The 13,842-nt window shown below is 41.2% G+C and overlaps 2 protein-coding genes across 9 annotated transcripts; one reads left to right on the forward strand and one right to left on the reverse strand.

Annotated features, from left to right (window-relative positions):
* Window positions 1-3,175: 3,175 nt before the first annotated feature.
* LOC112283554 (protein NRT1/ PTR FAMILY 8.1) lies at window positions 3,176-7,059 on the reverse strand. Of its 5 annotated transcripts, XM_073534918.2 has the most exons (7): window positions 6,544-6,906; window positions 6,181-6,359; window positions 5,857-6,065; window positions 5,529-5,746; window positions 4,780-5,345; window positions 4,205-4,379; window positions 3,176-4,012 (listed from the first exon to the last, which is right to left on the reverse strand). In XM_073534918.2, the coding sequence occupies exons 2-7, from the start codon at window positions 6,207-6,209 to the stop codon at window positions 3,518-3,520; spliced, it is 1,692 nt and encodes a 563-aa protein (XP_073391019.1). In that variant the 5' UTR covers window positions 6,210-6,359; window positions 6,544-6,906; the 3' UTR covers window positions 3,176-3,517. The 5 variants fall into 5 exon arrangements, with proteins under 5 accessions (XP_073391019.1, XP_073391017.1, XP_073391018.1 ...); XM_073534916.1 differs by lacking the exon at window positions 6,544-6,906 and adding an exon at window positions 6,919-7,059 and having other exon boundaries at window positions 3,176-4,379; XM_073534917.2 differs by having other exon boundaries at window positions 3,176-4,379; window positions 6,196-6,359; window positions 6,544-6,905.
* Window positions 7,060-7,520: 461 nt separating this feature from the next.
* On the forward strand, window positions 7,521-13,834 carry LOC112283553 (uncharacterized). 4 transcript variants are annotated; one of them, XR_002970138.3, is made up of 13 exons: window positions 7,521-8,633; window positions 8,909-9,235; window positions 9,470-9,616; window positions 9,758-10,231; window positions 10,382-10,575; window positions 10,777-10,831; window positions 10,965-11,191; window positions 11,339-11,671; window positions 11,797-12,043; window positions 12,301-12,429; window positions 12,631-12,745; window positions 12,999-13,122; window positions 13,257-13,834. XR_002970138.3 is itself a non-coding variant. In XM_024522379.3 (13 exons), the coding sequence occupies exons 1-13, from the start codon at window positions 8,016-8,018 to the stop codon at window positions 13,502-13,504; spliced, it is 3,315 nt and encodes a 1,104-aa protein (XP_024378147.1). In that variant the 5' UTR covers window positions 7,521-8,015; the 3' UTR covers window positions 13,505-13,834. The 4 variants fall into 4 exon arrangements, 1 of the variants encoding a protein (XP_024378147.1); XR_016503393.1 differs by having other exon boundaries at window positions 12,654-12,745; XR_002970137.3 differs by having other exon boundaries at window positions 12,682-12,745.
* The last annotated feature ends 8 nt before the right edge of the window (window positions 13,835-13,842 follow it).

Raw genomic sequence — 13,842 nt, forward strand, 5'->3', positions numbered from 1 at the left:
AGAAACAGCTAAGCTTTTCATTGATAATATCTATCGCTATCATGGATTACCTAAAGATATCATATCGGATAGGGGAACTCAATTTGTGTCAAGATTTTGGAGGACCCTTTTCAAGATTTTAAAAGTGGACATAAAGCTATCTTCGGCTTTCCATCCTCAAATTGATGGACAAACAGAGCACGTTAAGCAAGTCTTGGAGCAATATTTAAGGTGTACTATCAACTACCAACAAGATGATTGGACAACCCTTTTGCCATTGGCAGAGTTTACTTATAATAATACGGTACATTCTTCCACGCAACAAACATCTTTCTTTGTCAATTATGGCTATCATCCACGACTTGATACTTTTGATTTTTCAAAAGTTGATAATCCTGCAGCAGAAGATATGGCAAATCGGTTGTCAAAGTTACATGCAATAATGAAGACGCAATTGAAGGAAGCTCAAGAACGACAAAAGATAAACGCAGATCTATATCGTAAGGAGCAACTACAACTCAATGTCGGTGATAAGGTATGGCTACTTCGTCGCAATATCAACACTACTCGACCTTGTGACAAGTTGGACTATCGTAGGCTTGGCCGTTTTTTTGTTTCTGAATAGATCAACCCAGTTGCATATCGGTTACATCTACCGGAGTCAATGAAGATCCATCCTGTATTCTACGTGTCTCTTTTTGAACCATATAAGACAGTGGATATACAAGGAAGAAGACAAATACCACCGCCTCCTATAGAAGTAGATAATAATGAAGAATTTGAGGTGGAAGAGATATTAGACTTAAGGCGGCTCCGAAATAAGCTGGAATATCTTGTTCATTGGCGCGGATATGATATTAGTGAATGCACATGAGAGCCATCCAGGAATCTAGCAAATGCATCAGCTAAAGTCAAAGTTTTTCATCAACGACATCCATCAAAACCAAGATGAAAATCTCTCTTATTAAAGAGACAAGATTGAAGCAAGATAACATTCAATTTCCTATCCTTGTTTGTAACTTCTTTGTATTTGTGACGCTAATTAGATGGAGAGCCAACAACCAGCGGATTCAACTCAAGAACCTTCGTTTGCTGACTTACCGGACGAGACATTACGATTGTCACAACCTTCAAGACGACGCAATCGAGATGAAGATCTTCAAGAACGACATGTTCTACCTCGAATAGATGGTGAGATACAACACGTTTGGTATCACGATTTGGGAAGGGACTCTCGATGTTTGGTGATGTTGCTAGAGGTAGGAACAACTCCTGATGGTGTTCCAAATATTCTATTCGATGGAAGTTACGAAGGCCTCAACAATGATCAAATAACTGGGTAGTCTTCCCACCCTGGTATGGGACACTACCGATGGTTGAGAGGCCCTATCAATCATCTTCGAAGAGAACAGAGATCAGAGTATGTGGCGAATACAATTCGTCGCATCATAGATTTCTTCAACATATGATGACTGCTCCTCGTGGAACTCGTCTCTAGAAGGGGGGGTAATGTCACGGCCATAATCATGTAAGCTAATAATTACATATAGAAATAGGTAGAAGTAAGTAAAAGTATATAAAAGTAAGTTAATTCTATAATATTTAATATAGAAGCTTCCTAGAAACTTCCTAGACGCTGCTTTGACTTCATAGGTGTCTTTAATTGACTTTTTGGATTAAAAACGTGGTCAACAAGTTGGCCATGTGCCACACATGTTGTTAGCTTGAAGATCAAGCTAACTATGTGGTCCACACGTAGAAAAACTTGCCTTGTAAGTCAAGGCATGTGTCCTACAAAGTCAACACATATTGGAGGTCCTATAGAACGTCACCACGTAGCCCCTAGTTAGATAGTATATATAGAGACAAGAGTGAAGGCTTCTTCACTCTTGTCAACTCCTTTCTTGCTTCTAGTCTAGTTTCAAGGGTCTCTAGTTTTCTTGTCTTTTGGCAATAGCCATTTTAGTTTCTCTTTTCAATATACATACTTATTATTCATATTTTGTTACTTTTCTTTGAGTGAAGGCTTACTTGTCTGAACTGTTTTTTCATCGAGTTCTTGTCCTTGACAGAATATTTCGATAGAGTTTCTATATTTTTTTTTTCATATATATGTTAAAAATCTTGATATTAGCTTAGAATGCTACTTGAAATCTTCTCACCATTAAAAAAAAGTGCAATATAAATGACATAAAGTAGTCCTTCTTTTGCAGTATGTAAGAAAGTTCTTGCACCTACAAGTTTAATATACTAGGCTTATGACTTTTTACTTGATCAACTATAATCTCAATTATACTTTCAAAAAAGTTAAGACTTCAAGAAATTCAATTTATTTTTGAATTATATTTTTTTAGCCATGATAAACCTAAAATGATTAGATTAGAAAGAGATCTAATGATATTATATATTATAAAGCTACTATGAATATTACCTGTTACTTCTATAGGAAGGATTTCATAAGTAACATCTTCTGAAGATAATGGACTATCATCTATAACTTCTATGTGAATAAGTTTAGTTTTCTCCACTAAAGATATGCTATATTTTTTAGCAAATTCTTCAATTAAAAAACATGCTAAAGCTCTTGAATTGAACAAAGCATAAGCTTTATGATGTTTAGGTCCTAAAATAACATTTATTGTAAAATAGTTATCAATAAAAAAACATAGTAGTGTTCAAAAACTAGTAGTATGTTTTTTTTTATTGATAACTACTATGTTTTTTTTATTGACAACTACTATTTCAAAGCTTGTCTTGAATCAAAATGCTTATCTAAAACTACACGTTATAATAAGATATAACTTTAAAATTTTATCTAAAATTTTTTACTTTCAAATTCTTTACACTATTATGTATTATTACATAAATATTATTTCTTCACTTTTGTAGATAAGAATATGAATAGTTAATGGTTTTTTGTCTATAATTTATATTCAAAAAATCTATTTAAGCTTAGGTATTTTATTTAGTTTTTTAGATGTTTTTATTATTCTGATTTAGTAATATTATTATTTGATATTTTTTTTTAAATTCAAAAATTTTCATAATCCTCATACATTTTTTATCAAATAATACCAACAATGTTACTTTTAGATAAAAAAAATTTATGGTGTTTTGAGCACATGAGTTATCAATAAAAAACATAGAAGTGTTCAAAAAGAATTTACTTGTATTCTAGGTTGAGATAAAAACCAAATGAGATAAATTTATTTGATCATTTAATTTATTATATGTAGATTTAACAACTTTAAATTAATAAATTTTACAAAAACTAAATCTGTAGGAAAGAAATGTTCAGAATAGAGAGTTTCATTTGCTACCTGCTATCTAGGAAATGGCCTATGGGGAAACAACAACCTAAGAAAAGAAAAAAAAAATCTTACAGAAAATGTTTTTATTTGTGTATTAAACAAATTGTAAAGAAACCTCTCTAAAAAAATTCAATGTTGCAAAATCATTTGCATATGCAGGTGATGATGGATTTGAGCTCTACTACAAAATTTCTTTTGTGGACAGGATCCCACCCCCACTGCTAACTCTACGAATGACTTCGCTCAACCATTCGTGGCCTGACATGCATAGATTTGTAAGTATACAACCGAGCGCACCACACAAAAGCCAAGGTATTGGCAAAGCTGAGAATAGCCAGAAGCCAATAAAAATAATCCATGTGGCTCCGATTGAGGTTGTTACCGATCCAACCACCATTTGAATCATACGTGATACGAGTGACAATTGACACCAAGACACTACTTACAAAACTTCCCACCGCAACAGTGCTGAGATACAACGCATTGCCAAGGCTTCTCATCGAATCAGGAGCTTGGTCCAGAAAGAACTCCATCTGACCAACACTGATGAACACTTCACAGATGCCTGTGAGTACATACTGTGGAAGCAGCCAGAAGATGGATATAGGCACTTGGCCAAAATCCATGCTTCCGGAGTCAGCTACCACTTTGAGACGCCGCATTTCCACGGCTGCAGCTACTGCAATAGACAGGCTTGAAAGGATTTGTCCCACTCCGATGCGCTGCAGTAAAGTCAGTCCCCGAATATCGCCCGTGAAGCCGCGAACAAAGGGAACGAAATACTTGTCATAAAGGGGAAGAAAAATGCAAATAGTGGCCGTGATGAAGAGCGGCATAGAAGCTGCAGGAATCTCAAAATTGGGCCCCATGTGACGGTCCATGGTGCTTCCTTGGTTTAGAAAGAGTGTACCGACTTGGGCAAATACGGCGGAGAACATGAGATTTGTCCACCAGATGGGAAGCATTCGGACTAGTAGCTTCACCTCCTCCACTTGAGTGACTGTGCACACCTCCCAGGGGCTTTGCCTACCGTCCACCTTGTGCATGCTGCCCTCATCGCTTGGTTTCACAGCTGCTTTGTCCAGAAAACTGTAGCAGACATTAGTACCGTTTCATTAATCTACCAGTGAAAATTACAGAGTTCTTTAAAGGGAATCCTACACTCGAAATTGAAGTGGTGATGACTATGGCAAGCTGCAAGGTGGTCGCCGGTCTACTCGGATTCTTGAATTCCCTTGTCAATGGACAGCAAAAAAAGATGTATGAAAAGAAGTCGATCACAGTATCATTACCTATGATGCATGGATGTGCAGACACAGAAGGCATTACGCGCGGCTATCACTACAAAATCCTCTGTCGGGTGCAAATGGGTCATGCCGAGTACGACGACGCTCTTCAAGATATTTGCGCAAAGTAGGAGGCAAACTGAAAGCAATCAACCACAGCAAAAGGATTAAGATGATCACATAGCAGAAATACGATGACTTACTGCAAGCTTGAAGTATGGGGAAGTCTCCTCCGAAAAGAAGAGGCATCATCAACTTCATACAAGAATTCAGGGTTGGTTGGAACGGGGATGTTCCATTTCCTCACCGCTGCACACAACACTTGGGCCACTCGGGTCAGAGGGCTGCCGGAGGGGATTTGGTGTCTGTACAGGGGAGTGCCCATAAGGAATGCGAGAGTGGCTAGCCCTGTGATGGCCGTGGGAACACCATAGCCCCATGCCCAGCCCACATTGTCTTGCACGTAAACAAGAATACTAACCGAGAGCATCGTGCCAAAGCTGATGCTCACAAACCACCAATTCGGAAAGGACATCCTGCGCCTCGCCTCTTTCGGATCGTTGTTATCGAACTGGTCACCCGCAAATGCGGTGACGCAGGATTTTATACCCCCGGCGCCCAAAGCCATTAGGTACAGAGAGAAGTAGAAGAAGCATATCTGGCTGGTTGAGGCTTTCTGGCAACCGGTGACCGAGGAGAGCATGGCAACGTTGCACACGGGAGGTTTAAGGGCTGGGAGTGACACCGACATTGTGACACACACCAATGACTGCAAAGGGGACATTCGCAGAGAGCAGCAGATTAGGTTATATAGCTCATAACTCCCACGAGCAAGGTTTGAGTATTTATGCCACTGCTCAAATGGTGCAGGTTCACTAAAGCCGAGTGCACGTGGGTTTAAGGTTTCTTCAAACAATTGCATGAGAACATGCACAGGGCAGAGGGAGTGTACCACAATGTAGCACACAGAGGAGACTGTGATTGTCCAGTACCGACCGAGAAATGCATCGCCCACGAATGCGCCCAGCAAAGGCGTCATGAATGTCGTGCCCCCCCAATTGTTCACATTCTTCGCGGACGTAGATACATCTTCATGAAGCACCGTCGTGAGATATATGACCAGATTCGAGGAGATGGCGTAGAATGCCACCCTCTCGCACACCTCACACCCTACAATGGAGAAGCAATCGGGTGCGTCTCATTATTAGAGGCACCACGACAATAGACGCGATTGAAGCCAAAAACAGAGGAGTGAAATTTGGAATGTTAAAGAAGCATACCGAAGATTAAGCTACAGGCCTTCCAGTTTCCAGATTTTGACTTCACGCAAGGGTGACCGCGGATATCCACAGAGCCATCACTCACTCTCCCCTCATCAACCTGCATCTCTTCCTTGTCTGAGGCATCTTTCCCTCTGCTTGAACCGCTCATGTACTTAACATGCGGGGGAGGCTCAGGAACTGGAGGGTCGTCCTCTAGGAGCATCTCACTGCTCATTTACCAACATTTCAAAACACTACAAAGCACTCACATCTAGCTCTTACCAAAATTGGATTCTACAACAAAAGATCAGGCCACACACAAAATTGGATTAGTCGTTTTACAGTTTTAGGTCTTGCCCTGGCTCGTGCATGATTACTTTCGATGGTTGGGCTGTCTGCCTTCCTCACAAGCTGCTTGTTCTTCCTCTTTCGTTTCCGTTTTCCAGCAGAGGAAGGGATTGTCGAAGTACAAATTTATTAGCATGAGATTGCAGAGATTCCGCGTAGCTGTTTTGACACTTCTGCAATCATCGGAACCTTGGAATTATTGCGGAGCAAACTTTCAGGGCTGGAAAGCCCTCAACATCCTTCTCACTGCTGCTTGTCAATTGGAGGTATCAATCACCATTATAACCTCCTCATTCAAATCCAAACTCGCAACAAACATGCAGTCAAGTAATAGGAGTTCTTCCAACAGACATATACCTCAAGCCCAGACCAACACACTGACGAAAATGTTTGAGGTGCATGCATAACAAGAATTGGAAACTGGGGAGTCTCTTTGTCCACGGAATCAAGCACATTCAACTGCAATTCGTATGCCGGAATGGGCGAAGGAAGCGAGATGCAATCTCCTTCGACACACCAGACGGGAAGGAAACCGCTGATTAAACCTCGGGCAAGAACAGTGGCAAGAGATTACACCGAAGGCAGTGTGACAAGGAATCGACGGCACACAGCCGTGAGAAAAGATTGCATTGTGACGCTTGCAGGGTCCCTCCTGCACAGTCGGATAGTCTACATGGCGACGCTTTGAGCTGTTTAACCGTGACCCACACATACAGGCACACCCTTTCATACCGTGGCAACATGAAACGCGCACATATTGGGATTGAAACGCCCAAATATTTCACAACATGCACACAGCATGCACATTTTTGCGATGGTGAAGAATAAACTTCGATAGTTCTAAAGGGAACGTGGGTGTCTGGAGCTTAGAACTGCAAATCTTTAGGGATTCGAGAATCTGGTCAAACCCCGTCGACATACGTAATTTATGACTAATGAACAGAAAATTAGGAACGTCTTCTGCACATGCTGAACTGGTCTTATGAACCTGCGAAATAACTGGAATGGTGACTTGATGGAGTTGCCTAAAATGATGGGAATAGGAATTACGTTACACGCAGATGAGTTCCCAGACAGCGCTGTGGTAACTGGATGCTTATTGAATTGAGACTCTGCAGGTCAGTCTTAAACCTTCCGCAAGAACAGGGAGACACAGATCGCCACAGCCACGGTGGTTGCAATTTACTTCCTCACTAGAACATCCGTTTCTCATCATGCGCTCAGGATTGAACATGAAACTGGAAGTGATCTCATCCAGTGTTTCAGCGGGGACTAGCAGTGATTCGTACACGTTTGGAACCGCTGTTGGTTGCCTATACACTTTATTGCATCCAGTGGCCCATTTGGGACATTATGATGAAATGCATGCTTCGTTCTCTTGGAAGCCAACTGCTGAGTACTTGGAGTTTGAGTTGAGTTGTGTGATGAAGATAGTGAGGATCGTTCAGTTATAATAAGCCTGATTCATGGCATAGTATAGGGAATCGAACGTCACACCTTCGTTCTGGATTAGGTGTTCAATTTCACGTTGGACCATCCGACAGTGTGAAGATTCAGTTGCTGGTGCCAATTAGGGGTTGCTTCGTTTCATCTCTTTAACTTCTAATTTGCGATTCAACAAACAGATTTTCTTATTTTGCACTAGCTGTTGTTCGTAGACCGTTGCCGGGATCCTTAGAAATGCGAAAACTTGTGAAATTATCAATACATTTATCTACAGATCAACCGATGCGTACAAAAAATATTGCACGAGCGTTATGATTGTTCCAAAATTTTCTGTTAAATGCTAGGTTAAGCAGCAATTGCAAGATACTAGTATGTAAGCAGAGATGCCAGGCAAAATTTCTTTGTGGCTGGAGTCTCAGACTCAGATAAGGAAGTGCATTTGCGATAAGATTGTTTTTTGTCACGGGAATCATGGAACGGTGGGTGTGCAATTTGTTGTCGGTGAAAAATGGCAACGTTTATTACTGGCTCCTTGGCCTTTGGTGCCTAATCATATACGACACTTAGCTCAAGGCGTAAATTCCTTACCGAGAAGCATTAAAAGCCGGCGACAATTCAATGTAGGGTCTTTACGCGAATTCCGTGGGAGCTCTGTAAGTCTTAATGAGGCACGAAGCAGCTTTCAGCTCTATCCCCGCAGCTTTGACATCTTCTCCCGAAGCCGCAAATTCGTAGAGGGTTTTCGTGGAAGTGCACTGCGTTCCTTGCATGGGAGCAATATGAGGTTCAATCAGCCCAAAGCCGTTCCTCTCTCGAAATTGAAGGATAATTTTATTGATGGTACCAGTGGTAATTTCTTGGAGGAACATCAGCGGCAGTGGGAAGCTGATCCTCAGAGTGTGGACGTGTCTTGGCAAATCTTTTTCAAAAATTTCACTGGGTCGAGTGGAGGAAAAGGGCGAGCTTCGTCTGAAGTGACTTCAGCAGGCCATGCTACTCAGGTATCTGGTACAGAAGATTGAACTGAGGATCTCTGTGAACTCTAATCACGTCCATTCTGTCTCCTGGAACTGCATGTGCTTTTCTACAAAAGACATCATGATTTTGTTACGATCCGCGGTTGTCTAAGAGGTGGCTAGATTTCTAAATGCTTCCATCGCTCAATTTGTGTATCATTCTGTAGTGGAGAATGCCTTACTTCTTAGCTCTGTTCATGAAATTTTGGATTAAGCCCTTCATTATACTTCCTCACTTTTCAACCCTGCTTTACCCCCAGGATGGTTTGCGGATTGCGATGTTAGTTAGAGCTTACCAAGTTAGTGGCCATATGAAATGCAAACTAGACCCATTGAATTTGGATACCAAAGCTGCACCTGCTGAGCTAGACCCTGGCAGCTACGGATTCTCTGAATCTGATATGGACCGAGAGTTCAACGTTGGTGTTGAAACAATGGCTGGGTTATTGGGTGGAAATCAACCCCAGACATTAAAAAACATCATTTCACGGCTGGAGAATGTTTATTGTGGAACCATAGGCTACGAATACATGCACATACAAGACCGGGATAAGTGCAACTGGCTCAGAGACAAGATTGAAAATCAGGTGACTGATTCAATTTAGCCTTTGGAGCTGAAAATCAAACAAATCGTTAGCATCACCTAAATTGACCTATTTTCACGCGTAATCATCTCCTGATCATATTAACCTTTAGTATTGAGGTTTTGCCACCGTGCATTGTCTTGCATGTAGACTTTGATACAGTGGAGTTTCTTGAAACTGCATGAATTTAAGCTTGTTGACGATATAGCCGTTCTAATATTTCTGAAGTGTTAACAGAATGTTTCGTACACTCCTGCTCAATGTGCGGAGATTTTTGACCGGTTGATGTGGGGGACCCATTTTGAAAGCTTTATAGCTCAGAAGTGGACAGCAGCAAAGCGATTTGGGCTAGAGGGATGCGAGACTCTGATCCCCGGAATGAAGGTATGAATATGTGTAATCACCTTTTGAATAGTAACGTGTAACCCTACTGAAACGTATGTATACTAGTTAATTTTTCTCTCGAGGATGATACTTTGCTCAAGCAGTTCCTCCATTTTACTAACGAGACGTATACATTCGCAGGAGATGATCGATACTGCAGCAGATTGTGGAGTGGAGAGTATTGTTATTGGGATGCCCCACCGTGGGCGATTGAATGTGCTGGGAAACGTAGTACGAAAGCCACTGCGGCATATTTTCAGCGAGTTTAGTGGAGGCATCAAACCGGTGGGAGAGGATGGGAGCTACACAGGCAGTGGTGATGTGAAGTATCACTTGGGCACATCTTATGACCGGCCCACCCGGAGTGGCAAGAACATCCATTTGTCCTTAGTGGCCAACCCTAGCCATTTGGAGGCTGTAGCACCGGTAGTAATTGGCAAGACACGTGCTAAGCAGTACTACGGTCAAGACAAACAGCGGCTTAAGAATATGGCGGTAATTTTGCATGGTGATGGCAGCTTCTCTGGCCAGGGAGTCGTGTATGAAACCCTGCACCTGAGTGACCTCCCCAACTATACAACGGGTGGCAGCATCCACATCGTTGTCAACAACCAGGTCTGTAATAACGGTTTTTTCGCACTCTCTTCATTCCAATTCTTTTGCATTGGAAACGAGTTTTGCAATGTAGGCTACAACTCTGTAATATCAGAACATTCCAGACTTGCCTCTTGACAGTTCTCTTGTTTTCTCGTGTTTATGTTTCAGGTTGCCTTCACAACAGACCCCAAGTTCAGTCGCTCCTCACCTTACTGCACTGATGTAGCGAAAGCACTGTGCGCCCCAATATTCCATGTAAATGGGGATGATGTGGAAGCCGTCACACGCGTTTGTGACTTGGCTGCTAAATGGCGCTGTCACTTCCTTTCTGATGTAGTTGTGGACATCGTGTGCTATCGAAGGTAAATTACATGTCATTTTCCAGGTGCACTAGGAGTCTTTTATCCGTCAATACATTCTTATGACTGCTCTCACCTGTAGAACTGTTCCTCATATTTCAAGCTAATGATTTTTTATTTTTTATCTTTTATTTATTTTCTATATTCGTTTTTTGTGCTTTATTTTTTCTTTTTTTTTGTTTTGGTATTTTTGGGGTACTGCAGATTTGGACATAATGAGATTGATGAGCCATTGTTTACACAGCCTACTATGTACCATGTGAGACCCTCATTTCTTCAACCATATCTTTGTTTATCTTGTGCATACTGGATTTTGGAAGTTGTTGTGATAAGGTCACAATGTGTTGGTTCAGCCATATTTGAACTTTTCGCATGAACATTCCTTGCTTCAGGTAATAAAAAGCCATCCAAACTCACTTGCTATATATGAGAAGAAACTTATTGAAAATGGACTTTTAGCCAACGGCGAGATAGAAAAAATGAAGGCCAAAGTAATTGGAATATTAAATTCTGAATTTGAGAGTAGCAAAAACTATGTTCCAAAAAAACGCGATTGGCTTGCAGCGTTTTGGGCAGGATTCAAAGGTCCAGAACAGTTGTCAAAACTACGAAATACAGGGTAATACGCATCATTGCGATTTGCAAACGTGACAACTAATCGCGTGCCGTGTTTTTAATTCACAAATGATACATTTAAACCAATTTAAGAGATATCATTAGACAATACAATTAACTAATCAGGATATTCATTTACTAATCTTGACAGTGTGAAACAAGCAATATTGAAAGAAGTTGGAAAGAACATCACTCTGCTTCCAGCCACATTTAATCCACATAAAGCAATCAAGCGAATCTACGAGCAAAGAGCTCAAATGGTCGAAAAGGGTGAAGGGGTAGATTGGGCAACCGGTGAAGCACTTGCCTTCGGAACTCTTTTGGTAGAAGGCAACCATGTTCGTCTCAGTGGACAAGATGTTGAAAGAGGGACTTTTAGTCACCGCCATGCCAAGGTCCATGACCAGAAAAATGGACAAGTATATTGCCCACTGGATCATGTTCTGAAAAGCCAGCCGCCTGATTACTTCACCGTTTCGAACAGGTACGAGATATGTTTTGGCACCACATAATCTATTGTGCAGTGACTTGCTAAAGTCTCGTACATTGGTTCAAACTATTTATTTTCTCGCCGCAAGGCTTCTCGAATCTTACGTTGGGTTGTGACAGCTCTTTGTCAGAATTTGGAGTGTTGGGATTTGAATTGGGGTATTCGATGGAAAATCCCAACTCCTTGGTTTGTTGGGAAGCCCAGTTCGGCGACTTCTCCAATACTGCACAAGTCATCTTTGATCAGTTTGTCTCTAGTGGTGAATCCAAGTGGTTACGCCAAACTGGATTGACTGTGTTGCTCCCACATGGATACGATGGTCAAGGTCCTGAGCATTCAAGCGCTCGTTTGGAGCGATACCTTCAGGTACGTAGTGCTGCTTTCTTCATTATCATCTTAAGGGATGAAGATGTGCATACTGGTGAATTCTTTCTGGCTTGTGTCATTTAGTGTTAGATTAATATGATGGACATATCATGAAACTTCATGCGAATGTTACACCCCATTTATGTGGGATAACTCTGGTTCAGAATCTCAGTTCAATGCTTACTATCTTCTTCCTCATATTGTCATCTAGAAGGACACGCACAGATTAATTACTTACAAGTATTATGTAAAACTAGATGTGTGACGACAATCCGTTCAAGTTCCCAGTATTGGAAGCTGACTCCACGAAACAATCTCAAGAAATCAACTGGCAAGTTGTAAATGTCACCACACCTGCCAACTACTTCCATGTACTTCGTCGACAGGTGAGTTTTATATTTCACTTAACATTCATTCAATGTACTGGATTGTATTCGCATGTGGAGGTACTGTGTGAGGTTCAATGTAAGCTGTAGTACTCATTTGTTATGATTTCCTGCTACAAAATAGGTTCACCGTGACTTTCGAAAGCCAATGATTATTATGTCTCCCAAAAATTTGTTAAGACATCAAAAATGTCGTTCCAGTTTATCGGAGTTTGATGAAACAGGAGGTAATGGTTTTCAACGTCTTATTAGAGATGTTGGCGGCCACAAAGAAGAAGAAGATGGTATTCGACGTGTAATCTTTTGCACTGGAAAGGTATGAATTTCCTCGATAATGTGAATTTTTCCTGGGATAATGTCTTTGTATGTCTATAGCATTCTCCCAATGCTTGTGATCCACTTAATCAGAATTTTTACTCCGAACTTTTCGAGCATCAGTATCTAGAAAATCCTGATAGCTACAACCATATTGTTTTAATAAACATAGTCAAATTGACAATTCTCAGCTAATATCTTTGAGTTTCTTAGGTGGATCAGATTCTAACAATTGATGAAACTTGTGGCGTCAGATCTATTATGAACTCGACGAAGAAAGAGAAAGAGCTGCAGCGAAGGACGTTGCAATATGCAGAGTTGAGCAAATATGCCCTTTTCCCTTTGACCTCGTACTACGAGAACTCAAGCGATATCCTAGTAAGTACCATGTACTCGTCTGTACAGTTTTCTTTTTCTTCTTGTAGGTTATTTTTCATTACAAATTTTTATTCAAACCACACACGCCCTGCACCTGAGTCTAATTATCATGATCCGGTGTATTCTATCACCAGAGGCTGAAATTGTGTGGTGTCAAGAGGAGCCGATGAACATGGGTCCATTTCTGTTCGTGTTTCCTCGTTTAGGAGCAGCCATGAAATCGGCGTGCAGGGGAAAACTTGAAGACATCAAGTATGCAGGGAGGCCTGCGTCTGCATCACCCGCAACAGGATTTGGCGATCTTCACACTAAAGAGCAGAAAGGACTAGTTGAAAGGGCAATTCAGAAATCGCTCCTTGCTTTGATAGAATTAAACGGGTAGTATTGGTCATCGAGTCAATGCAGCAGACAGAGTTGTGGAATGAATTAGTAAGTCTGTTTTGGTCATCTCCAACTTTGAGGATTAATTCCCGTTGTTGCTACATAGAGTTGCTTGTCTTGGTTGTCGTGGCCAAATGCAAGCAAAGTTTTGAAAAGAGATTTTAAAAATGAACACCTCAACCTTCCCTTTCTTAACGACGGGAATGGGGTTGGCTCATCAATGTCGTCAAAAGCGAGGTGGTAGTAGCACCTCTACCACTGGGGTTGGATTGATGCGTAATCGTTGAGCTTGAAGGTGCAATAATATTAACTGAGAATTTCCAGGTTTAAACGGTTATC

Source organism: Physcomitrium patens, chromosome 6 (genome assembly GCF_059467195.1).
Source record: "Physcomitrium patens ecotype Gransden chromosome 6, ASM5946719v1, whole genome shotgun sequence".
In the NCBI taxonomy this organism is placed as follows: Eukaryota; Viridiplantae; Streptophyta; class Bryopsida; order Funariales; family Funariaceae; genus Physcomitrium; species Physcomitrium patens.